The sequence below is a fragment of the Xylaria bambusicola genome, assembly GCF_022495145.1.
Source record: "Xylaria bambusicola strain CBS 139988 unplaced genomic scaffold F5B22scaffold_61, whole genome shotgun sequence".
NCBI lineage: Eukaryota > Fungi > Ascomycota > Sordariomycetes > Xylariales > Xylariaceae > Xylaria > Xylaria bambusicola.
In genome coordinates, this window is record NW_025953614.1 from 121,536 (window position 1) to 147,649 (window position 26,114).

Genomic DNA, 26,114 nt, shown 5'->3' on the forward strand with positions numbered 1-26,114 from the left:
GAAGAAACATGCTTGGAATGAATTGCATGGGAAGAGGGGACCGGTAACGCGCTGGTGGTAGATAGATAAGATGCGTGCTTGCAGCACTTTTTGTACTGGTCTTAATGTTTCGCTGTAGCAATGATACAGAGACAGACTTGTTCAAGTCGTCAAGTCACGCGACAGGGAAATAAACTACGATAGCTGGCTGGAAGTGTGCTTGTTCAACTCGTACCTAACGGATCAGCTATGCGACATGCCCAATGCGAATTGGCTATATCCACATCCACATCCCCATCCACACAACACCATTCTTACAAAGTGACAGAGAAAAAGAAGAACTAATGTGAATAAGTAATAAATAAAAAAGGAGTTTCAAAATCATACAAAATAACCTTCTAAGAACCATCAGTATATGTTTATGCAGAGCACAAAGTTTGGTCGGCAGATATCCAGTGCCAAAGCCAAACCCCACCCCCCAGTGATTAAGGAATATAGTAGTTTGTCGTCCCGTTCCCGTCATCCCCCCCAATATTTTCTAGATTCCCTGTTGATGCTGGCGAAATAAAAAGAACCAAGGAGAAACTAGTTTGTGGGTAATAAAAATGTTTCTCGAAACAAATAGATACACACAAAGCGGACCTCGAGAGATCGAGGCCACTACAGCGACCCCCATCACCAAGTCAGGGTATGACGTTCACGGAACCCGTCCAGCGCAACCTTTGCGATCACGATGACAGGCACTTCTGTTGCTGTGCCTGACAATCGCTCACACTGAACCCGGCTCCGCTGTTGGCCGCACTGGAGCAATTGTTCTGTTGTATGCTACAACTTCGTTCTAATGCGTCTGATCGGCTGGTGAATGTATTTCCGTTGACCGCAAAGGGTCTCGAAGAGTCACCCGTGTTGGTGATAGCAGGAGCTGTTATGCCGCCTAGAGCGGAGCTATTCTGCGAGCCGTTAGCTTGATTATTATTGTTGTTGTTGCCTCCATTGTTATTACTGTTCTGTCCCTGGCCGCCTTGGCCATTGCCGCCATTGTTGCCACCATTGTTGCCGCCGTTGTTACCACCATTGTTGTTGTTGCCACCGTTGTTGTTGTTGTTGCCGCCGTTGTTACCGCCGTTATTGCCACCGTTGTTGCCACCGTTATTTTGGCCGACTACTTTGATTAGCCAATAATCCATAGAAACGACAGTAGTATAGACAAGAAGGCGAAAGCGTACCTGTGAAACGAACACAATCATCCTGGGCACCACGTTGGGCAACGGGCATGAGCACGGGCTGATGGTTGGCAGCGGATGACATTGAGCAGAGACGGTAGTTGCCAGCAGGAAGTCCACCAGCAACGGTTGCTGAGAGAAGGCCAGCTCCGTTTCCGGCATCATTAATACCCTTAAAGAAGGCAAACTGGGTCGCGTCGAGGGGTGACGTAGGGTTTAGTGAGCCGCCAAGATCCTGGACGGTAACGTGGGTGTGGCCAATGATGTTGCCGTTACCATCCAAATCCTGAGGAGCAGAGTAGTACGTGTTATCGGCGTTGGTGAAGGTACCAGGGGCGAAGTTAGCAACCTGAATCTGGATATCAAAGTCTTGGTTTGCTGTAACGTCGTCGCCGTTTTGTGGGTTGACAAAGACACTCGAAACCATCTTCCCCTTGGAAGGAATGTTACCCATCACTGAAGGCGTCAGTGTGAAAGAAATAAAACAGATAATGTGTGAATGTATGACCTACCAATACCATTGCAAGAGCCACCCTGGTTTTGAAGACCATTGGTCAGAGTTTTACCCTGGCAGAAGTTGATGAAGTTCGCGTTATCCCTAGTGACATTAGATCTATCTCCAGTGTGCCAACGCCTATTAAATTATCACTCACGTTTTGGAAGCAGATTCGCCATTAGACGCATCCGGGTCACCATCGGAAGCGGAGGCCGACTGGACAACGTTGCTATCTAGAGTAAGTCCACCCTGGTTGTCTACGGTCATGTTAGCCACTTTCTCGCATATTAAGCTTTTGCAACTTACTATTGCCGCCGTTGTTGCCACCGTTGTTGTTGTTGCCCCCGTTGTTACCGCCGTTGTTGCCTCCATTGTTACCGCCATTGTTACCTCCGTTGTTGCCGCCGTTGTTACCACCGTTGCCGCCATTGTTGCCTCCATTGAAATTCTGGTCTGGAGATATTGTTAACACAGGGGGACATTGCTGAAGGACAGGAGGGTAAACATACTATTTCCCCTGAATCTTCCATTCCCACCATTTCGGCTCTGGATGGCTCGTCGGCTAACAATATTGTCAAATGGGCGATGGATGGCAGAAGCTTCGGCGACGGCCGTGAGGCTGATAAGCCCGAGGAGAATGTTCTTCGGCTGCATGGTTGCGAGTCTTTATGCGATGAGATGGCGTGACGGTGACAAGTCCTTTTACTACCTTGGCTCGAAGGCAAGAATTGAAGTAGTGTAGAAATGGTTCCAGACCGTTTTCGAATGAGTGAAAAAAAGAATGTGTCAATAGACAGTGAATCGAAGTTAGGCTAATCTCAATAGCAATCGAAAGGAACGAATGAACAAGATACACTACCAGCGCATTATTCAGAAAGAAGGAAAGGAAAGGATGGGAAATCCGAGGTGAGGAAACGGCTTAAAGAAGAGAACTGGATTGGATTAAAACGAGCCGGAGAGAGAGGGCCAAGACTTTTCTCTTATACTAGAGATGTCCTCTGCCGGGACATGACAAGCAGGCGTCTCGGACGGCCAGCGCTTGAGACCAGGAACGACATCATAATCCCCTTGCAGGTCAGGGACTTGGAAAGGAGCCGTATCCACAGATTCAAAACAAAATGGAAAACGGTAGCACGGTAGCACGGTAGCTGAGGCGAGCAAATGACAGGGCCTGTGAAGGGGTACCCTGAACCTAGTGCGGCGGGTTATAAGAGCCTGCAGGGGTGGAGGGCGGGAGGAGTTCTCTCGAAGCCCAAGCTGCATCAGACTGAGCAGGGGTATGTGAGCTTAATCGAATCTCTTCCCAGAGGGAATTTCGAGTCGACGGAACACCACCAATGGCAATGAGCCTGTATCTACACTAGCGCACCGAGGCGCTGGCGGTACATTGACGCCATGGAGCGGGCTGTGAGCGGGGAATTGAGTTGGGATGGTTGGTACAAGAGGCTGGGATGGAGAAGGGTATCAGACATCTTGATCAGGTCAAGATGGGCGGCTGAAGCCTGTCTGACAACCAGTAGAAAACGTGGTTATACGGGCATATCGGTATCCAATTATCCAACTACTTGGCAGAAGCACTTGGCAGACAGCACCTGGGCAACCTCAACTGGTAGGAGAAGCGAAACACGTTCATCACAACGGCGTAGTTCCAGTTCCAGTTGCATTAGAAAATGAAGCTTCAGATCAGATAGGAGACGATCCTACGACGTGGAAGGCAGCAGTAGAATGTAAATCTTGATGGATGGTACAGGAGATCTCTTGGAGCAGCAGGGCATTGTCCCATGACTCCCATCCTACTTACATACTTCGTACTGTCTACACATATGTCATCCCGTATCAGTGTCGTCGTTGGGCAACCTGACCTGGACAGTTTCGAACTGTCGGCTTCGTATTGGCTGCCATGTGCACAGTCGACACGGATAGCGAAGCACCCTTGATAGGTGATTTCATATTGAAGGATTGTTCAGTATTGCAGACTCCAAGGAGAGCAGATGGGGATGCCAGGGTGGCCTGGAGAGATGCATTTCAAGCGAGAAGGATCAGATTGGAGACTCGAGAGACTTGCTCGACTTGAAGACATATCCCCACTTTAACCACATATTGGCTGCTGCAGGCATGGGATGGCTTATCGATTGCCGAGACCGTGTAAGTGAGTACATGGTACAGTAGTTCCGGGGGTGGGCCAGCGAGTGGGTCCGAGAGTGGAGGGTGGCCGAGCCGGTCGCTTTTGAGGCTCGAGATGTCGCGGATCGCGCTGGGCAAGCCCCACTATCGCAAGCGCTAGCCACTCAGCAGCCGCCGTGCCCCGGCCATGCCCAGCCAGACGGGGTTGTTATAGGCCCTTATAGGTTGTTATAGCGTCTCATACAGGGGGCTCTGATGCAAAACGCAGTCTTCCCAGGGGTTCCGCGGGGTACTTACCTAAAGTAAGTAAATGTACTTACTACCTAACCTACAACCCATCCTAACTTACGAATACCTAAGCCTTTTGCTGTCGATTCCCTAGTATCGAGATACGGCGCCTACAGAACATCCTTTGTAACTAACTCATTCTCAACATCCCAAACGACGTTGATTGTTTCTATTAATCCTCCTCCTCCCTCCCTCCCCAAATCTCATACAGTAAACGATCGGGCGCTTGGCGTTCTGTCGATGATCGCTGTCGTCGATCGCTGGGACACCAAAAGCCGGTCGGAAACTTGTTTGCTCGCCCCTTCCGATGGAATGCCATCTCAAATTGCGAAACTGCTACTGCACCTGCGCCTGCCTGCACCCTGTCCCAACCACATTTTGTTGTTGCTACTACCTACCTTAATGTCATGAATGTCGCCCATGTCGCCGCATCTGCGCCCAGACATGAGATCGACGTTGCCATGGCCTCCCGGGCTGGCCTAGATGTCTGCGCTCGCTGGCGTGCGGGCAACCGCCGCACCCTTCTATCAACGAGTAGGCTGGATTCTACGTAGTAGTAGGTAGGTAGGTGCATTCTGCAGATGATATGATAGCAGGTGTTCGGATAAGATGATATATCTTGTTTTTATTTTTTATTTTTTCCTCTGAAAATTGTAGTCAAACTTTCTATCGTCTTTGACGGCTATACCCGCTTCCAGCTTGCCGTGAATTAATTGACTAGTTCCCAGCCATTCCAACTTCAAGAGACAAAACCTGAAAGGATCAGGAAGTAATACAGCCACGATAGTTTAATCCTCGATACGCGTAGATGAGATTCCTCAATTAACCCACGTGTACCATCTTGGCGCTAAAGGCAGCACTCATTGTAAGAGGTACAGACATCCAGCTGAGGCTGCTACACAAGCATCGCGATAGGTATGCAGGTACGGGTAGGAATAAGGGGGGTGAAACTACCGCATTCCATCTCCCGCATTATCTCCGAACGAGTTCATTGCGCCAACGACCAACACGAATGAGGAAACCCTTCAGTGCTGTACTATGTACGTGTAAGTATGTAAGCCTCCTTACCTCATTTCGTCAGGTATGATGCAGGTACTCTCACTATCCAAGTCCAAGCCAGGGACCCCTGTTGCTCGGTTAGCTTTCCCGGCCTAGTATAGTCGCACTCAAATTAGACTTAAACAAGTCTTTACAGGAGACAAAGGCTCGTGCTCCTTTTGGAACCTGAGTTAGCTACGTGTAGACACAGAGCTCGTAGGGTCGACGTCCCGGAAAATACCACAAGCCATCTTCTAACATGAGTGATTTTTATGAAGCTCGGGGGGGTAAGCCACATCACAGGTTCCGCATCCCTTTTCCGGTAATTCTGATTATTCGTGCCGGATTCCGGTGTAGTCGCCAACCTCGTGGGTGACAACTTAGGGCTTCATCCCAAACATCGGTTGAAACGACAAACCCCCCCTACCCGCCGTCCCAGTTGCGGAATACGTGCGGACACTACGTGGCTCCCCCCATTCATCTCCATTTAGGGTAGCTTACACTACGTAGTCTTTTCACGTAGGGAACTAACTGAGAGATGATTATCGTCTCTATCCACATTCTAAGCGAACGGGGCTACTCATCTTTCCCTCACGTGCTACTTACAGAGTGCTGCTAATCCCCTTTATAGATCCAATGAAAGAGTCTACCAAATTCAGATGATAGGTCCGGCAAACGGCACCAGCTACTGACTAGGTACACTACTCCTACTGTAACGTGAAATTCGAGTACGGTAGGTTGTTTCGATTTCGGGTGCATTCATTCGAGATCGTATTTAGGTAGTATAGCCGCCCTGGATGCTTTATGCCCATTTATCTCCGTGCGTTGACCTTCCTCTTTCTTTCTAGATATATCTGTTGCGGCTGGATGAGTGTCGCGAAAATGCATCACCTTTGCTGACGCCACAGGAGCACCTTGTTTCGATTGAACATTGAAATCCAGTAAGCTACTTGCCTTACAATACGTAGCTGTGGCTATGGACTTCGTAGAGTGTATCGTTGGAACGAGACAACCGTGTAGATTCAGCCAGTTTCTGTTTTGCCCGCAAATTCCTACGTTGCAGGACCGTCTGGGTGGGTGGGTCAGTAAGTGGTGTTTGTGTGAAAAGTTTCCGATATCCCCCTCAAGAGAGACCAGTTTTGTAAGTGATTTTCTCAAAGCGAACTCGGCACAGCCAAGCCGATCTTCCTTCTTCTAGAAAGCGTCTTCAACGAGGGCGGCACAAACCTACGACCAATGTCTGCATTGGGCCTGCCCAGGCGGGCGCATGCAACAATAAAAGGGCCCTGTTACAACTCCCCCAGATCCTCTTCGCTCCGTGACATCCTCCCGGCGATGAGATCCAGCCACGCCGCAAGGCGGTAGCCTGCCTTCGCGACCTGCAATTCAATGACAGGCGCCGCTTTCTCGAAGTACTCGCCCGCAAGCTCCTGACCTGCAATGGCCGTGGGTCCCTCTGGGAAGACTGTCGGAAGGGAAATAAGCCACGAAACTCTCTTCAAATCAGAAACAGCGTAGGAGACACAAAAAAAGACTCACCGTGGGAGCAGACGTAGGTGTTGGATTCGTTTGCCCAGACCATAGACGTCGCGATAGGATCATCGAGGAGCATCCCGTCGAGCCAAGCCGCGCTCTCTGCCTGGTATTTCCCAGACTTGATCTCGTCCGTGAGGTCCGTAGCCCATCGAAACGCGTTATCATAAGCTTTCCTCCTGTTCCCCCCAAGCATCTTCTCCGCAATGCTCGAGTCCCACACATGATGCACTAAATGAGACATATCCGTTAGAAAATCGCGTTTCTGACATCCTGAGGGCGGCGCCACGGATGGGGAGAAGAGCTTCATTCAAAGAAAGGGTTTGGTCGGGGTGTGGGAAAAGTCTCGTAGGAGGAATCAAAGCAGCGAGGTTTTAAAGACAATCCTACAGTTGAACTCATGTCCTTCCCAGTTCACGTGGATGCCGTTGCCGCCCTGGGCGACATTCTCGACGTGCAGCGGCTGGTGAATGTCGCCCACGAAGTGGACTACGAACTTGGCGGCCTGATTCCGACGCCAGGGCCACAACTCGGCGTCGAGAAGCTGCGAGGTGTAGTTCTGGAGGGCGCTGACGACGCAGCCGTCAGCCTTGCAGTCGCGGACGAAGTCGACGCCGCAATACGCCGGCGGGTCGTCCTTGGCGTCGATGAAGTGGAAGTCCTTGCTGAAGCGGCCCCATCGCGTGTAGCGGATGCTGTCGGCCCACGTCGCGACGCCGGCGAGGTAGTGCTCGGTGTCGTTGCGCAGCAGCTCCTGGAAGTACGCCGTCGTGCGGTCCTGCACGAAGTTGCTCGCGATGTAGGCGATGGTGATGTGGCCCAGACCTAGATAGATAGCTGTACTTAGCGATCTGTTGGCAGGGGATTCGGCCTTTTCGACCCTAGCTACTCTGCTGGTGGCTGCGTGCACTTACTACCCCATGCGAGAGCGCCCGGCAGCAATGAAGCGCCGAGAAAGAGGGCTCGGGGATCCAGTCTCATGGTCGATTTGTCTTAGAATAATGATACCTCAACACGATGACGGACCAGAAGTTACTTGTATTAATTATGATGTATACTGATACTCGGTAGTGTCTACAGTTTCTGTGTATAAGTGGTGAGTGAAGTCTGGAGTCGAGTACATTAAGTACAGATCAGATAAAACATCAGCGGCCATGTTGCTGCTGGCCTCATGCGCGCCTGATGGTATCTTGATGGTGCATCTTATGCGCGCTCTGTCATTGGCAGAGGGTCAAATTGTGGTGGTTGGCAAGGGAACGTGATCTGTGCGCGTGGCCATGATTCGCTCCCGAGAGCCAGGCTCAGCTGATGCTACTGATCTGCTGCAGTTGCGTTGGCTGACTTAAGCACGCACTTTAATTCCATTACCTATGTAGATATATGAACTTCTCAACTCTTTAATTGTCTGCTCATGTTGTATTAAGAAAAAGAATACCTATCTGGGCTTATAGGTGTTTCCAATCAATAGGTACTTACCTAATGTTTAAGAAGTATCAAGCGTCTTCAATTCACCCAGAGGTACCTAATCTCAAAGGCAGTTCACTGTACAAATCCGCGTACCTACCGCTAGGTAGTACAGAGTATAAGTGCAGTGTCTGTGCAGTGTAATGGGAACCCTCTCAGTGGCCAAAGCCGCACCTAACCCACTGTACAGGCAACCACCTGAATTGGGACAAGTGTACCACTAGATCTCCGGGTAACACTGCTGCTGCTGCTGCAAGCAACCAGCCGAGCCAGCCTTGAAGATTCTGAAGGAGGGGACCCTGGCTTCTATCTACGTCACAGCAGGGCTTTGCCTCCCCTCAGCTGGCTCTGCGCATGTGGTCCTTACGCGATTTGGTGTGCATGCAGAAGAGACTTTTTAAGTACCCGTGTGCTCTTCTCGGCCGGAGAGAGAGAGACTGACAGAATAAAGTAAGGATTTGTCTGTATCCATTCACTCTCCAGAAATATCTCCTCATGGAGAAGAGTCTTCTTGTCCCGATACTTACACCTCTCTGACCTCTCGATGATCAGCACTAAGCTCGTTTCGGTATCACATCAGGTGCGTCCCGGAACATGCAGTCTCGGCAGCCGAGTGCGTGTGTGTGTGCAGCGCAGTCATACTCTTCTTATCTCTTGCTCGAAAGATAAGCGCAAACACTTTCGTTCGACAGCTACCCACCACCCCAAACGTCCTACTTACAGTAAGATAGTCAGTCAGTCAGTCAGTCTATCTAGCTGGACGCCGACGCCGACGCCGACACCCACTTTGCTAACGCTTAGATCTAGGTTAGTTAGTAGCGTAGCGGGTTAGTTAGGTAGTAGCAGTCAGTAGTACCTTTCACTCGCTCGCTCCTCCCCTTCTCTTTCCTCAGCTGACCTCATATCGTCTTTATCCTCTCCTCCATTGATAAGGCATCTTTCCCCAGATCCCTTCTCTTCTCTAAGTTACCCACATGATACTGGCTTCCGTCTTCATATACAGCCCGCCCCTAGCTGTCATACCGGCAGCCTTTCCAACGTGAAAGCGTTGCTTCGGCTTTTCAGTCTTATTCACCCTGTTTCATGAGATCCAGGCGTTCAAGCCTCTGATAATCATGTTATCGCAGAACCTCACCACCGGCGAGGCCCTCTCGGGCATTTTCGGCAGCGTGAGCTTGACAGCATGGATTTGCCTACTGGTACGGTTACCAGAACGACAGCCTCGGGCTCACTACTCTCTCTAAGCTAATGCGCCGTCTGTAGATTCCCCAGCTCATCACGAATTACAAAGCCAAGAGCGCCGAGGGGTTGTCCATGGGATTTCTAGCCATCTGGCTTTTTGGCGATGTCACTAATCTGGGGGGTATGTCTCACTAGCTTCTTATCTTCACAGCTCTTGCATGCGACCATCTTCAAGCCTTTCTGTCTCGGAGCTCCACTTGTTGCGAAGCCGTCTCGTCAACCTTATTATCGGCATTGCAGCTTGTCTCTACCATGTCAAGGTTTCACTAAATGCAGGCATCATGGCTAATACAACTTTCTTGATCTAGGCGCCCTCGCGACTGGTCTTGCCCCTACCGCCACAGCGCTAGCAGGCTACTTCTGCATATCCGATCTTATTCTTATTACGCAATGCATGTACTACAATATGCGCAATGCTCACGTTGCTCGACGACGAGATTCTTCCGATACCGAGTCATCTGAAGAACGACCTTTGTTGCGGCGCAACTCCACAACCTCGACCTCGCATGCTCGACGATCCCACCACGAGCAATCGAACTCTGATGCTCTTAAGCGTGTTGTTTCAGGGGAGGCTGAAACCTCCAAGACCAGCTCGTGGCTGAGTAATTCTCTGGCCGTCTTTGCTATCTATCTCGTGGGTGCAGCAGGGTGGTTCATCTCATACCGCGCTGGAGCATGGGATAAGCCTGATGGTCCCGATGCGCCGGATTCTGACTCAGAGCCTCCCCTTGGCGGCATGATTCTTGGCTATGCCAGTGCGCTTTGTTATCTATGGTATGTCATTACCTGTGCGTGGGTTATGATGGGTTAAGCTAATAGGTCTATAGCGCTAGGATCCCTCAAATCATCAAGAATTACAGAGAGAAATCTTGCGAGGGTAAGTCTTATCATCAGCAATGCTAGGCTTCGTCAAAAGCTGACATGGACCAGGCCTCGCACTTTTATTTTTCATGTTCTCCTTGACTGGAAATCTGACATATGGGTTGAGCGTCTTCACTTATTCCCAAGATGCTGATTACATTACCAGGGCCGTGCCGTGGTTGCTTGGATCGCTGGGGACAATTGTGGAGGATTGCATTATCTTCTACCAATTCCGCATATATTCAGGTGGAGAAGATTCTGGGAACAGGTCCACCGGCGTTAACGGCGCACACGAATCTGCATAAATGCATTTGAAACATGGGACAGGAGATGAGAAGGTTATCAGCATATTGCATTTCCAAGCTATCGGCATTGTTAGGTTAGCTCTCGCTTTTCGTACTGCATACTTTGGGGCGTTCCGTTATTGGGGGCATTGTCTATCGTCTTGCTCTCTTGTTCTCGGATCACAGCGCTATGACAATTAGTGCCATGGATGTATGTTTTTGGGTTACATTCGGACTTAAACCTGGACTGGATTGGGGTTCTTTTCTAGATTGTCAAGACTCTAGAACATGCTTAATATGAGAATATCATATCATGAGCGCTTTGTCTCCTCTGGCACGTTACTTATCTTGCTTAAATAATTCCCTTGGACCGACGCATCTGCCCATCTTGACTCCTGCCTATCTTGATTGGAACTCATGATACCGCGGGATGCACAGTTGGTGGGTCGCATTCAACAGGCACACCAATTGAGAACTCTCACTAGATACGGTGTTCGAATGCGAGGATTTGGCTCAGAATCGAAAATATATATATGTACACATATAGGTATAACTATGTGTATGTGAATGATTCAAATAAATTTCAAGGCGAGATTAACGCGCGCACATAGAACATTAGAATATACAGGATCCCCTTGTGCTTGTCTGCCTTTTTCTCTCCTTCGCTCGTAACTCCTACGCCTTATTATCGGATCTATTATGTATATATATATATATATATATATGCAAATCGATTTGGACATTTCTTTGAGCACTGATATTGACGGGGTCTGGTTTGCGTGACAAGAACGAAGACGGGGGTCCGCGAAGACAATAAACTCTTGATTGAATAGACCTGTGGACAGAGAGAGTACCATGGATAGGTGTGTAATAGGTGAGCCCGACGCTTCTGTTTAGGTCTATTTTTCCTGGTCTCTTCATGTAATTGCGCTCAAGTGCCACTGCTGTTGATTGACGTAGGTAGGTAGGTAGGTAGGCAGATTGTATACTCTGGATACGGCGATTCGGGTATGAGCCAGAGAGAACGGCAAGTGACTGATTGTTGAATTTTGGGTTTGAAGCTTCAGATGTTCAACCAGGAGAGCTTATATCCCGCGTAATCAGCCCGTGACTGTAATTATCCCCGTAGAGGCCTTGTGTACTCATTAGTTCGATATTCAGAGATGAAAATCATGTCGTATAGTGAGAAGCTAGGCAAAGGAAACTCACGCGCAACCATTCGGCGTCGCCACGCCATAGAAGCAATCGCCCTCGACCCTATCCACGACCTGATCCTGGAAGACAGGCGTCCTGACAAGGCCAGCACTAGCCAGCGAGGCGCAGAGGGCAACGAGGAACATCGAAGTCTTCATTTTGGGGGGGTGGAAAGAGTGCCGGATTCGACAGTAGATAATATAAGACTGGTAGGTTTCTTTATATTTTTCCACGGCCGTTTGAGCGTCGTTGACGAAAGCGAGCAAGTAAGGTAAGTAGGGTATAAGATAGCCAGAACCAGCTGTGCTGTATAGGAGTTCCGAAGTCGTATTGGAAATATTCTTGGCGATGCAAGGAACGGACGAACGAACGAAGGGGAGAGAAACGAATACACGCGCAGCGTAGATCACGGAAACATAACATGCACACGCGCGCGCACACACACACGATATGGATCAATTAAGCATTAAGAAGTAGGAAAGGAAAGAGCTGAAGCCGGCGGGCGGGATGAGGGAAGGGTGATGATATGGTGACAGGATGTTAGGTGAGGGTGAGAGAGGGATGGGGTTTGATGTCCCACTTTGCGGCGACGGACGGGGCCGGATTGACAGGCTGCCGACTCAAGCGAGCGGGCGTGATAGGCTGGGTGCGCGTGGGATGGAAGGGAATGGTTCGATGCCAATGGCCGAGTTATTCCCATTCGAGCACGGCGGCGGGTGAGGAGGAGCGTTCAGGGGGTTGGCGGCTGCGACGTTTTGGCTGCGTGCCGCTTTCGTCGCAGGGGTTTTTGTTGGATGGAACATGCAACCGAGATCAAGAGGTTTCAGGGTTCGCGAGCTCTTTTGGCAGCCAAGCCAGCGGTGTAGTACCGAATAGACATGACATGCATTCTGCAGATAGCGAGAAAGATGGACGATTACCTAGGTAGTTAATCTTATGATAGCTTATGGTATAAGTAAGATGCTACATATCCCTCGGGTTTCTTATTTCATTTTGGGAGTGATCACTTCTTCTCGAAGTCGTTATGAGTGTCACCAACAGTCAGATCGTGAACCGCTGAGAGAGCTAGTCTGCTTGAGACCATACAAGAGGTGTTTGAAGTGGGCGTCACTCCCGTACCTAGGTAACTTCAATGTTGGTCAGCAGTTCGACCAACGGCTCTGGATGTGGCCCGTGCGTATTCTGGTATCTTCAAGATGAACGACTCAAGTGATCAGATGCCAGGTGATTGATTACCTACTCGTGTAAAGATACGGACATCTCGAAGCAAGATGATTAATTAGATAGGCACTGATATTTTCTTTTCTTTTCAATATTTGGGTTGCTTGCATTGCACACATCGTATATCATATACCATAACTCTACGCACCGTTCCTGGTACGACCTTGGCAAGCCTGCTCAGCCCTGTTTTCTGCTTTCAGCGCCCAAGTGCTTCTTTCTGATACCCAATCATGGCGACGCAACCACCCCCTCCTAAGGCTTCGAGATCATTCTCATTGCCATCATGTACTTGATCAATACGCAGACTCTTCGCCTTGAGGAGTTTCAGAGCGAGGAGGGCCTGCAGTATGCAATCCTCTCACATCGGTGGGAGGATGGCGAGGTGACCTTTCAAGATATGGAATCTGGCCGTGCACCAACCAAGCCGGGATTCGTCAAGGTCCAGAAATGTTGCGAACAGGCCAGACGACGCCACTTGCGTTATGCGTGGGTCGATACTTGTTGCATAGACAAGAAAAGCAGCGCCGAGCTCTCGGAGGCCATCAATTCTATGTATCGCTGGTACCAGAGGTCCGACGTATGCTATGCCTTCTTGTCCGATGTCGAGACTCTGTCCTCCTTCCACCAAAGTTTATGGTTCACCCGCGGATGGACACTACAAGAACTTTTGGCCCCGCGCAGGGTGCGGTTTTACAACAGCTCGTGGAAATGCCTCGGGGAAAAACAGGGACTGCATGCGTACATTAGCGAGGCTACCAAAATCAATCAGTCCATCCTTCAAAATTCTATGTCGGTGTTTGATTGCTCAATTGCGGAGCGAATGTCATGGGCAGCCCACCGCAAAACAACCCGCATCGAAGATCGAGCTTACAGCTTGTTAGGACTGTTCGATGTCAATATGCCCCTGCTGTATGGCGAAGGTGAGAAGGCCTTCATACGGCTTCAAGAAGAAATTATCCGCCACTCGAGTGATCACTCGATTTTTGCCTGGTCCTTGCCGACTCCTCCTGAGAATAGGCACTTCGGCCTATTGGCACACTCTCCAGAAGCCTTTTCCGAGGCTATAGGCATCCGATCTCAAGTGCATAGCAGAATGCAGTCTCCATACACGGCAACAAATCAAGGCCTTTCAGTAACTCTTAAGTTGACTCCCTGGACGGCGGATACTTATGTTGCTTTTCTCCAATGTTTCAGGATGTGCGATAGCATCAACATCGGCCTAGGGATTTTCTTACGCAGACTAAGACAAGATGACCAGTACGCACGAGTATCGTACCACGACTGCTCCACAATCCTGATCAACAACCACCTCCACAGAGAGGCGCAGCTAACTCGAAACGTAACCGTATATGTGAAGCAAAATCATCATCTTACCAAGGGCTTTGGTATGATTACCGACTCTTCGGCTATCGGCCTATTGAATTACTTAGATACACCCCGGCCCCGTATCTACGGCTATCGTATCATAATACCGGAGCTGAGGGATATAATGAAAAGAGTCCCACAAAGTTTTGTGGAAGTTCCAGCTGGTAATGATTGGGATCCCAATACATCCATCATGACGATGAAGGAAGGAGGCTTTGGAACCGTCGGAATCCTCAACTTGGAGATGTTCGACATTGATTTGAGGATGATCAAACTGGGATTCGATTTCGACCACAATCCAGTCGTAGCTATCATCGAAAAGACTCCCAGCCAGTCACTTGCCTTTGAATCATTCTGTCCTATGTACAGCCCTGCAAAGCCTGCCAGTGTCTACTCCCATAATCCATCTAACTCGTTTCTAGAAGGAAATGATGGTATTTGGGCAATGCAAGGAGATAGAGTTGATGGTCTTCATGTTAAACTGTTGACTAGCAGTCGGATTCGAAAAGAAAATCAGGAACATGACGCGCTATGGATTCGTATTCAGAGAGCCACCTTCAACAACATGATAGTCTGGGAACTGGATATATATGATCTGATAGTACCACATACTACAACCCAGATTCTTGAGCAGTAATAAATTAGTTACTTTACGTAGCCAAGTTCTTGATTGAGAACCCACGATCATGACCAAAAGTGTGTTATCAACCAGTGTCTATATATCCTTCCCCCTGGCTGTAGTGAACGAAAGTTGGTTCAACTCTAGCACGAACAAAAATTAGCTTATCCATTGGGAAATCCCAGTCATGAAAAAGCATCAGAAATGAAACAGGATGACGGCAAAGTTATTTCATTGTATAACTCAATTCCTCATGCCAACGATGGACCACTCGATATATGTAGATCTATGTATCTTATTTCCCTGGTACTTAAGTACCTCTTTCACTCTTGCTAGATGCAAAAAGGGGCACAATTCTCTCACTCCCTTCATTGCGTGCCCATGCCTCGAAGCCGAACGCGAGCATTTAATATGAACCTACAGTGAACACAGAGTGAATTAGATACAAGCGAGATGTATCCAGCACCAATCCCTCGTAAATGGCGAGATCAAATACTTACATATCATGACATGTATCGACAGATATATGTAGTACTTGCAGCCGTACCCTTTTTTAAATGAACACCCCTTTCCGTCATTATAGCCAAGTTGCCAAGTCATGCAATCGGCGCACCAGCTTCGCGCCGGGTACCTGTGAAACCGAGACTGAGCTGCATATTGTGTGATACATATGCACACCGTGTAAGGATCTTCGTGTCTCACGCCGAAAACGTGGTTAAGTTGCTGGCAGTGAGAGAGATTCTTGTCCTGCTATTAAAGGGGTATCATGCAGATCTGCTAGCTACAAATACATCTTAGAAGCAATTCACCAGCTACTTTCCGTCCCACCTTCTCGGATCCTACCCACAATCGGACCATTCAACGTGACTTATTGTTTATAGTGTACAGAGTAGGGCTCAGGGCCCGACTAGTGGCATAGATGGCAGTGTATAGGTAGTCTTTGCTGCTTTTTCTATCATCGAGAACCTTGATCAGCTTGTTGTTACACGCGTACAAGCTGAATATGCAGTTCGCCTTACAACTCGGCCGTACGAAAGGCCATTGCAGGCTGTTCATGATCATTCAAAGACATGCAGGCAATATTGGAAAGTGAGGTTATACAGACTTCCCTTCTTGAAACAAGCCCTTGAGACCTAGGCGGTCTAGGCTGGCGGACCAGTTGTATATAGAGTCGAGTCGAGCCACCAAGTCCAGGAAGTAATTAGTTGGTCAAGGACTCATGCAGCCCTAGTTAATCATTATATTGCGAATAGCAACAAGTTCCAAGCCCAAATCTCCAGCCTTATTATACTTGTTCACTAGCGATTGTGTAAAGGCAACTCTTCGAATTTTCAGGGTTGTGTAGTGTCAATATGACTCATAAGGGGTTGTCAACAGGTCTCAGTCATCGTACAGCCCCGGTAGTGATGAGTATATCTTCTACATCCTAGAGCGGCTGAGGGGACGGTGCGTAGCCGAACGATCAACTCATCCATTAACACGCAACAGAGATAAGATAACCTCGGTGAAGAATACTCTGGGTCTTATTAGAATCCCTGCTTGGCGTCCGATACCTTTTTCGATATCTTAAAAGGTAGATTCTTGACTTTAGAAAACCTAGGAAAAGTACTATAGCTTGACGCCTCTTTGAGAAAACTGATGCCAAACTCGCTGCTTGAGATCGATCTTTACATCTGACATCCGCTATGTATCACAAGGGGCTATGAACAATGTTCGACGCTACTCACAACACAACGATATGGTATAACCGCCAAAGGTGTGTAACACCGTGACCTCGTCAGCCCAGTAATACTGCCCGGCGAATGGGTCTATTTGCACTGCATTATTACTTCGTAGCCCGCGCCGGGAGCATGTTGTAGGTAAGGGTGCTGACGAAGTATCCACGTTATATTACAGCGCACGGCAATTGCGGCTAGACGCGGCAAGACACGGCTAGTTGCGGTTAGTCCGGCTCACTGCATTATTAGCCCAACTCGAGAGCATCGTGTGGCTATTTGCAGATAGTTCTTCACTTGCCAACACGCTGCCAACACGCTCTTGAGCTGGGCTACGAATGCAGTGAAAACCCATTTATTCCTAGACTTAACATGATGAAATAACCTCCAAGTACTGGTAGGCACATTCACTGTGCTTTCAAATGGACTCAACGATGAAAGGCATCGCCCACCTCTGAGAACGCAGGTAGTGAACGCTCCTCATCCAACAGCGTACACTGATCTGATAAACCTCATTCCCTCGACTCGATTTGGAAAGAAATCAAGAATAGAGGCTTAACCGACACAGCCAACGTCATATCCCATCACCGAGACCATATTCCTGAGATTCAATGGCAGGCACTTCCAGGGGCTGTTACATACAAGACAGGTTGGAACCTGCGAAGGTTTGTTTGATGGACTTTCGAGTACCAAGAGGGAGGTTTACCAGTTAAAAAGAACCTATTGCGTGCCATAAACAGACTGACACCTAGCAACCACTCGATTCAAAACCTCCTATTTGGAAGAGTCGAAATCATTCGGATATACTACCTCGGATTTTCTTGAGATGTAACCACTCTCTGATAGTCTCGGAGCACATACTCTGAGTACTACGCATATCGTAACACTTCACGTTACAACTCGGATTTCTATCCCGAGCGAACTATCACAACAAAAGCACACATATTATCATAGCAATCCTAGACAGAAGTCTATCAAAGCTCTATCTAAAACAAGGTCTATATCCCCCTTTTTTTTCGCGTCTCACCAAGATATGAGACTGTCTCAACTCAGCCTATTCATCCCTCGCTATCGTGTAACATAGTGACCGATCATGGCAGCCAATCGACCACCTAATGCATCCCTATACATCGCAAACCTAAGCTAGATTTACAAGAAACAAACATATGAAAATCCCTTGGCAGTCATACCAGATATCTTCTCACGCACTCTACTTCACCTCGTACCAGTATCACTCCACTCGTCGTCGACTCGTAGGCCGCATGTCGTCCCAACCATCGGAAGCGCACAACTGCTCGACCCACGCAGCCCATCCCGGATCATCGTCATCATCATCATCTATCACTATCAGCGGTACAGAGGGCCTGGCCGCAGGAATATAATCGGGCGGACCCATGGGCTGTCGTGGTGCATTCATCGGGGTATGGTCTCTCAACATCAGCGGCACAGGCGCATATCCTGCCCTCGCGGCGGCACTACTCCCTTCCCAAAGTTGATGAGGACCCATATCCGCTACTGGTGCATTTCCCGTGACGACGTAGTTTTGTAGTCGTCGTATCCCATGTGGCGGGAGTTCGGGTAGCGGTGTTCGACCGCTGGCTCGATTCAGCGGCTCGAATCGTAGCTGTCCGTGCGGATAATGCATTTCTCCCTGCTTCTGTATCTGCGCTTTCTCGGGGCTGAGCAGCTTGTTGCCTCCCCTTGGTCCCGCGGTGTAAACGCATGGCTGAATGCCCTTTTCGCAGCAGTTCTTGCAGCTCGGCTTCTGGCCGTCGCAGCGGGCCTGACCACCTTAGATGTAAGTAACCAAGGGTAAGACAGACATATATATGATGAGAAAGTAAGAAGAAGGGAAAGGAGAAAGAGAGGTTTTCTTGAATCTCACCTTTGCTAATCGACATCCGTCGCATGCGATAAGGGACTGCTGTTTGGTAGTGTGGTTTGTATCACGGGTATCCCGCACGAACGTGACGGGACCGCTATCTGGTGGGAGATATTCAGACATGGCCTCTTCTCTTTATGAAGGCATACACAGTCGTGAGTTGAGGCGAGCAGGAATATATTTCAGATGAGTTTGTCCTCGAAGCACACCACACGGACTCGACTAAATGAACCCAGGGCATGCACACCTTTTATACCACCAAGCAATCCCGCGTGAATGCATTGAGCTGTCAATAGGATATTTGTCCTTACAGGTGTTTGTTTATGTTTTCACAAAGGGGTGTGTGTATTGTATTGTATGTGTAAGTATGTTTATGTTTGTGCTACCAATCAATATATCCCTGGAGAATACAAGTAGCTGGGGGACAGATATCTTGCAACCTTCCTCACCCTCGAAACTGGGAAGGGAAGGAAATAAACAAACAAAAACAACAGAGCAATACAAAAAAGAGAAAAAGGAAATACTGGCCAACGAGGGAATCGAACCCCCAGTACCTAACGATGCAGAGTAGTGATACACGAACGCTGTTAGGAACGCTAAGTAAATATACTTTTCGTAGGAAATGCTTCGCTAGACCGTACCAACTCGGCCATTCGCTGAATTTTCTTGTCTTCGGTGTACGAGACCACAAGTGAATACTCACATATAAGCCTTTATGCCTTTGAATAGAGTTTGCACGGCAGCACGTATTAACTCAGTTTCTTACAGAAGGGCGAGCACGCACAGGTTGTTATTTCACCTGAAGATATCCGCCAAAGCTTAGCTACGGATCATGGAATAAGGTATAGCAGAAAAGGTAATGTCAGAGGGGCTGTACAAGGTATATAGTAAGATCCTCACTCGTTGTGGCACAAGGTCTAAAAAGTCAGAAGTCTGAATGCCTTCAGACTTCTCTGACTATATGCAGTGTATATCTCTTTGTTCCTTTGCCCTGAGACCCCTGACAGGTAGTTCCCAACGATACCCAGCAGTAGCCACAAACCTCGTCGAATTAACCGGGATGTTATTGTTACTGCTCTATTTCCTCTCGAAAACCAGGTTCTTAGACTGCAAAACTGATGACAATGTTACACTATAAACCGCCTAAGAAAACAAGCTTCTACATCTATCACAATCATATCACAGCAGCCTTCACGAAAGATCAAGTTCATCAACACATTTATGCCTCTCATTTCATGTATTTTCCTGGTATGTATATATGTAGGTATATGAGTAGATCCTTGCCTCGAGACCAGGTGCGTAGGTATGTAGATATTCTCCTCATGCAACAAAGGGTAGCAGTAAGGCCAATAAGTCAAAGCAGCTCTACCATCAATGTATACAGTTCGTCTCGCTAAGGGGAAGGAACACGCCATGCCATGCCATTAGACTTGACTTAAAACGAAAAGCTGCTATGATTAAATGACAACAAGTGGCGTTAAACGACCAACTTAGAATAACTAGAACCAAGAAAATGCTATAGCTGTATGCCGCGCTTCCATGATAAAAAGCGAGGCTGGCGTTGAAACCAAGACCTCGATGCAGACCGGACTGACCCTGAATTCAACCTTCCGCAATCCCAGGACCATCCTGAGTGTGTCCCATGAACAGAATATGCCAGGCGCCGTCATGAAGTATGTCTATTACGTTACAAAGAAAAAAAAACCTGTAGTAGCTGTGCCATCCTAATACTCGCCACGAACCAAAGAATAAAATAGGTGGGGGTATCAGCAGAAAAATATCAAGGATTACTATATCTTCCTAGCATCAAATAATGTCAAGCTTAGACTTGTGTCGTTCTCCCCTACGTTGGGAGTTGGCTCATTAAGGATCTCCCAGCGTCTGAATGTAAAGGGTGTAAGCTTCTCTGGTGGCATTCCGATACCGAAGTTCATGGCCATCATCCTGCGCTCGTGGACACCAACTGGAGGCTTTTCCCTATGTGCTAGCATCAAGTTTTCAGCCGGATCCGCAGAAAAGCTGAATAGGTACCGGAGCCGGTGGTCTGCAGTGTAATCCTTCACAGCACGCACGCATTGGAGGCGGGCCTCCTCTGGCAGGTTGTCAGCGAGGACTAGGGCAATATCGAAGATGCGTGGCCCTAGTTGGGAGGCTTGGTACTTGTCGAGCTCTAACATGACCCCTGCCAGGATAACAAGGATACGGGCGCGGGTGTCACTGCCCAGGAGCTTGGAAGCCTCTGTGACGGCTGAAAATTGGGGGGCCTGAAGAGCAAGGAATGACAAAAGTAAGGGCAGCCAATGCGCAAGTACAGCTGCTTTCAACCCTGCGCACTCTTCATTCGAAGATGCCAAGATCTCCCAAAGATCTGTCAGCCTGTCCGCTATCCCGCTTGAAAAGGGAGGGAGTCTCGACATAAGTGCACCTCGAAGAACCGAATCAACAACCGTTAGTAAATTCTCTGCCATGTGAATGTCACTTCCAGATGCAGCTTCGTCAAAGGGTAAGCTCTTGATTGAGGGGAACAGGTCGAGAAATCGCGCCTCTGCTCGATTTTTCAGATGTAGTGTGATGTCAGAGCTTAAGTAAGAGAGCATCCCAGTCCACATTATATTGTCTGCTTCTATCGCGTTATCCATTGCAATGGAAAGTTGCTCGAATTGCGTTTGAAGTTTCTCGGCTCCCTCAGGCGTGCTGGGGTCATGAATCGCTAGATTTAGCGAAAGCTTGACTTGGCAAAATGGGAGTGTGAACTCATTTGCCAGCTCCAAGACCTGCTCAAAAGTCTTCTGTCCACCTCCGCTATGTGGAACCAAAAGTTTAGTTGTGAGGGCTTCAATAAGCGTAGCTAGCTTCGCATCTGGGCTCCTCAGGGACAAAGTCTGGCTGGCAGCTTGAGGATCGATAAGGACTAGATCCCTAAGTAGCTCAAAAAGATAAGACTTAACTTTTTCATCATCGAGAGGCTGCGGTCTAGGGGGTTGTTGGTTTCGAGATGCTGCATATTCCGCTAGCGATCCACGAACCAAAAGCATAACCTCTTTGGCATATTCAAGGCGAGCTTGTCCCTGGATAATTCGAAAACGGTAGCAGTCATCCGAGGCCATGATCTGATCGGGAATCAAAGGCTTCATCAACAGTTGCAGGATTTCTTGCATGTAAGTAGAGGCTGAGCCCACTGCGTTGGGTTGAGGCTGTGTACCTTGACCCTGACCTCTTAGTGCAGTTGCTAGGAGGGTAGTGAGTGAAAGACACCCGGAGCTGACGAGCAGTGGGTACATTTGGGCAATTGGTGCTCGCTTCGTCAGCTTGCGGATATGTTGTACCCACTCTTTCATCAGAGTGTCAAAGTACTGCGTGTCGAAAACTCTGAGACGTGACAATAGAATAGAGTAGGGACGTTGTCGTTCATCGCCTTTGGCCCAGCAGATGACAATCTTACTCACGATTGTATGAAAGAGGCGTTCCATGGTATGCTTGTCAGCGCTTGTATAGTTGGCCAACTTTTCGATCTGTTCACCCAATTCTGTCTCATCATCCTGAAGCTGGGTAGCCATATTGTCTGATAACGGCGATGAGGCATCGACGGCATTACTTCGATCTGCCAGAAGCAATTCATTCCGTAACTGTGATGCGATTGGCTCGAGTCCTGGGAGTCGGGGGGCAAGGCTGGCGAGTGAGGCGAGAAGCGGTCGCACCCCAAGACCTTGTTCCACGCTAAGAGCCTTGAGACGATTGTAGAACGAATGGAAAAGCGATTTTGCAGAGCCGATCGCGAAAAATACGGGCAAATGGAGGCTGACAGTGTTCACACAGTAGGATAACGTCTCTACGTCGGACGACTGTGTTAGGTAATCTAGCGTCGTGTCGAGCATGCTGAAATCTTGAGCGGCTTCTAACAAGTTTCGGACTATATCAAAACATCTTTCAAGCGGCTCGAGATGAGGTTTATCGGGTTGAAACTGTTGAACAGTGTTATCGACGAGGCCGTGTGCAAGCCATGAACAGACCTCATATTTCAGACAACGACTGCTTAGCCCTATCCTCTTGGCTAACTTTTTGACACTCATTGGCGGTTTTTGTAAGATAGGGTCATTGGGCTCAAGCGGAATCGATAATACGTGTTTGATACATCTGATTGCTGTTCCGATATCTTTTTCTTCATCTTCGACGAAAAAAGAAGCCCTTCGAAGCAGAGACGCTCTCAAACTTTTCATGGAATCACTGAACGAATGAGAAGGGATCTCAGCTAGAAGCCTCATACAACAAGGACCATCTGGTTGCGCCGCAGAAGGGTCAACAAGGCCGCCTCGAGCGATAAGCCATTGGATGTACAAAGGGACAGAAAAATGACCTGAGCGAACAAGCTCTGAGATGAGGTGATAAATACTCTGTTTTCGTGGGGCTTCTTGAAGTGCGTCAGCATCTAGAAACACAAGTATCTCGGTGGTAAGGTCAGTGTTGGGGTCTGTTATTGACCGTAGAATCGTTGCTGCGATATAGACTTTCGCAGCACCAAACCGGTAAAGTGATGTACACCATTCAAGTGTGGTGCGTATGAGAACTGACGGATTATGAGTAGCCTTGCGTAGTTGTCCAGGAATATCATCTTTGAATGGCAGGCGCAGCATGTCGTCGAGCAGTGCAACTAATGTACTTCGAACGGCTGGTCGTGTTTTGACCGTAGAGCTGGTTAAAGAATCATTTCGAGAGTCGATAGCTCTGAATATGATACACGTGGATTCCTTATCTAAAGGAAGGGAAGTTTGTAGGGAGTCTCGAAACTGAGTCCAAGTCGCAGGGTGCACAAAACTGTCCGGGCATGTTAGAATGAGGGATTCAACGAGAGATCCCAGCTGGGCCGATAATGGCAGTAGAATGTCTCTATCCGGACTGTCGTATATCTAATTTAGAGTTAGTATAGGTTCGTGTATACTAGCCTGAAACATATAACCTACCGAACAGTGGTGGTTAAGCATAGCGGTTACGAGACGTCGTCCATGGCGTCGAAGCTTGAGCATATCTTTCCAGTAAATCTGAACTAATAAAAGCCACATAGGTAGCTTAGCTTCATGACTATTTTCGACGCTTGATATTAACCATTCCATGTAATGATCGCGGTCGAGAAGATGCTCGGCATAGAGGTGAGTAGCGAGACGAATGCTAGCCATGGTTAGTAAGAAGTATCCAAAAAAGGTTTCGCTGACACTTACGCATATGTAACCTTGGCCTTCCAATCCTCTTCGGTGAATGCGCTTATGATGGCCTCTAGAAACTGTTCCACGCACAGGGTCCAGTCTCGAATCCATTTCACTTCCCCGCCCATGACAAATGTGTTGTTAACCCCCTTACGCTTGAAAGCCCTGATTTCGTTTGCCCCTACACATTTTGCAAGCCAAACAGCTCTATCAGTTGGTACATTCTTGTTGAGACATTGGTCGAGTAGCACGCGACCCCGGATACCGTGAGGGATAGTTCTACTGAGCCGGCGAAGGGGTATGGTCGGATTCGCAAGATCCTTTAGCCAAACCTCTCTCTTGGTATCTGTGAGGGTGACGCGCGGTGGAGGTTTGAAAGTAGACGGTGACGAGATCTGTCCAATGTGACGCCGCTGGCCCAAGACACCAGTTAATATGGTTGACAATGCATGTAGCCCACTTTTGTGCTTCAAGGCGGGAAACAATGCAGCCTTTGCAGATGCGGCTTCCTGAGTTGGTTGCGCCGGAGCCTTGTCAAAATAGCCGATGCGAATGATATTGTCGGAGAACTGGTCTTCAGGGTGTCCTCCACGCCAGGGGTTGAAATCGGCATAGCCTGGGAAAATATTAGTATCTCGGTGGCTACCGCATTTGATTTTCCTGGTCCTACCAGACGGCTCTTGCTTCCCCATATTAGAATACCGAGGAGCGTCGGGAGGCGCTTCGAGTACGAAGGGCTTAGGGCGCGAATCTTTCTTTGCCGGCGTAGTCGTCGGTGGCGGCTGGAACCGCTTTGTTGGTGGCGCAAATCGAGCCCGGCGTGGAGGCATGGGGAGAGGAGCTGCATCTCCGTCGGCGGTCTGGCATCGCGAGGGTTGTGGGCTCATATCACCGAGGTCAGGAGCGTCAGTCATGGACATGACCCGTGATGGCGTGAAGACCTTATTCGCGGACAAGGGGTCCGGGTTTTGGGGCGATTCAACAAAACCCGTGTGAACGATGCCATCATTAGCCAGCTCCAGCTTGAGTTTGGATCCTCCCCTCCTTGGGGTTGTGCCATATCGGCTCTGCGCCCCATCGCCCCCATCGATGCCCTGTTCGCTGCTGAAGCTATCGGATCTTCGGATTGGAGACTGCGGAGGGTACTGTTGGGACAGCGAGCGCTGAGTGGCGGGTCTCTGCGACAACCCCGAGCCGCTGAGTGTTCTCTGAGGCTGTCGCTGAGAGATGGCCAAAGGGGGCCGTGAGGTCATCGCAGTCGCTGGGACGGTAAGTACTCCATATCTTCAATATAAGCAGGGATACGAGGATCGGTCGAGTATGAGGTCGAATGGGGAGCCTCGGCGTGATGTAGACGGGCGGAAGTGAGGCAGGTCAAGGACGGATGCGGTGTTATGATGCGAACCCCAAGCGGGTTGTGAAAAACGGAGAGTCGACGATCGAGTCGCAAGGGCAACGAGGTGTATGCAGACGTGCGAGCGGAAAAGGAGCCGGTAGAGGACGTCGTAGCTACGGCGTCTTGCTGTATTGCACGGATTTGTCAAACGGAGAGTCAGGATCCCATGTGTGTGGTGTGGCAAGAGTGGTGCTCGTGCTCATGGCTCGGTGGTCGAGGTCGGGAGGAATAGAGAGAGGTGCGGTGGTTCTGCGGTGGTTACGGCTTGACAGGAGCGTGCGACGAGGCTTGGGGATGGACGAACCACATTGGGCAATGATTGGTACGCTGGATATCGGGGATAGACTCAGGCCCCGACAGGGGTTGGCATGTATATACCTAGATGTACAGATGTAGAGATGTAGGTATACTTAGATAGGACTGTGGATTGTGGTGGGTTCCTGGCCTGGCGAGGCGGGCGGGAAGAGTGAGTGGCACAGGTCTTGTCTAACGACCTTCCTGCCTGCGTGCTGCAGATAATTATACTATGAATATATAAGTACGTGTACTACAGAGGTCTCCCCTATTCTCTCTATATATGTATTTAGCGTACAATGTTCAATGTACACTATGAACACTAGAGCGGAGGCGCTGGTATTAGTAGCGTGTGTACATTGTAATGCCTCTCAGCGTGTGTGTGTGTGCCGAGAGATGCCTCATGTAACTTGTATTATGTAATGACAGGTATCATTAAGCATATGGACTAGGTGTGTAAGTAAATGTAATGTAGGAGTGTCTGTACACAAGTAATGAATATACCGTACGATGTAGGTACCTATTCCAAACCACCAAGCATAAGGTAGGTACCTAGGGGAAAAGAAAGCTGGAATGGAATCGGCTGGGAAGGGATAAGGTTCGAGAGGAGAGCGGTAAGCCGGGACAGTCAGGGTTATTCCCTACTATGACAGCACAGTTGTCCGACCAGGTAGGGAGGTATATACCTATTAGATATA

At 48.9% G+C, this 26,114-nt stretch overlaps 7 protein-coding genes across 7 annotated transcripts; 2 read left to right on the forward strand and 5 right to left on the reverse strand.

Annotated features, from left to right (window-relative positions):
* Positions 1-604: 604 nt before the first annotated feature.
* On the reverse strand, positions 605-2,496 carry F5B22DRAFT_475605 (uncharacterized protein). The gene is made up of 6 exons (XM_047972194.1): positions 2,208-2,496; positions 2,005-2,151; positions 1,856-1,955; positions 1,715-1,800; positions 1,206-1,658; positions 605-1,141 (listed from the first exon to the last, which is right to left on the reverse strand). Exons 1-6 carry the CDS (start codon positions 2,350-2,352, stop codon positions 708-710), a joined length of 1,365 nt encoding a protein of 454 aa, XP_047826409.1. The 5' UTR covers positions 2,353-2,496; the 3' UTR covers positions 605-707.
* Positions 2,497-6,437: 3,941 nt separating this feature from the next.
* F5B22DRAFT_639401 (putative nuclease S1 precursor) lies at positions 6,438-7,662 on the reverse strand (the record flags this gene model as incomplete). Its single annotated transcript, XM_047977712.1, has 4 exons — positions 6,438-6,613; positions 6,688-6,912; positions 7,072-7,506; positions 7,596-7,662. The coding sequence occupies 4 exons, from the start codon at positions 7,660-7,662 to the stop codon at positions 6,438-6,440; spliced, it is 903 nt and encodes a 300-aa protein (XP_047826410.1).
* A 1,598-nt stretch (positions 7,663-9,260) lies between these two features.
* Positions 9,261-10,919, forward strand: F5B22DRAFT_660683 (PQ-loop-domain-containing protein; the record flags this gene model as incomplete). The annotated part of the gene is made up of 5 exons (XM_047980313.1): positions 9,261-9,344; positions 9,409-9,508; positions 9,696-10,161; positions 10,215-10,264; positions 10,318-10,919. 5 exons carry the CDS (start codon positions 9,261-9,263, stop codon positions 10,551-10,553), a joined length of 936 nt encoding a protein of 311 aa, XP_047826411.1. The 3' UTR covers positions 10,554-10,919.
* Positions 10,920-11,519: 600 nt separating this feature from the next.
* On the reverse strand, positions 11,520-12,090 carry F5B22DRAFT_475844 (uncharacterized protein). The gene is made up of 2 exons (XM_047972197.1): positions 11,742-12,090; positions 11,520-11,665 (listed from the first exon to the last, which is right to left on the reverse strand). Exons 1-2 carry the CDS (start codon positions 11,882-11,884, stop codon positions 11,650-11,652), a joined length of 159 nt encoding a protein of 52 aa, XP_047826412.1. The 5' UTR covers positions 11,885-12,090; the 3' UTR covers positions 11,520-11,649.
* An 852-nt stretch (positions 12,091-12,942) lies between these two features.
* On the forward strand, positions 12,943-15,044 carry F5B22DRAFT_475712 (HET-domain-containing protein). The gene has a single exon (XM_047972196.1). It carries the CDS (start codon positions 13,231-13,233, stop codon positions 14,947-14,949), a length of 1,719 nt encoding a protein of 572 aa, XP_047826413.1. The 5' UTR covers positions 12,943-13,230; the 3' UTR covers positions 14,950-15,044.
* Positions 15,045-17,453: 2,409 nt separating this feature from the next.
* On the reverse strand, positions 17,454-19,245 carry F5B22DRAFT_476089 (uncharacterized protein). Its single transcript, XM_047972198.1, has 2 exons — positions 18,532-19,245; positions 17,454-18,429 (listed from the first exon to the last, which is right to left on the reverse strand). The coding sequence occupies exons 1-2, from the start codon at positions 18,649-18,651 to the stop codon at positions 17,878-17,880; spliced, it is 672 nt and encodes a 223-aa protein (XP_047826414.1). The 5' UTR covers positions 18,652-19,245; the 3' UTR covers positions 17,454-17,877.
* An 885-nt stretch (positions 19,246-20,130) lies between these two features.
* Positions 20,131-25,409, reverse strand: F5B22DRAFT_476122 (transcription mediator subunit Med12). The gene is made up of 3 exons (XM_047972199.1): positions 23,742-25,409; positions 23,487-23,691; positions 20,131-23,432 (listed from the first exon to the last, which is right to left on the reverse strand). Exons 1-3 carry the CDS (start codon positions 24,977-24,979, stop codon positions 20,319-20,321), a joined length of 4,557 nt encoding a protein of 1,518 aa, XP_047826415.1. The 5' UTR covers positions 24,980-25,409; the 3' UTR covers positions 20,131-20,318.
* Between the last annotated feature and the right edge of the window lie 705 nt (positions 25,410-26,114).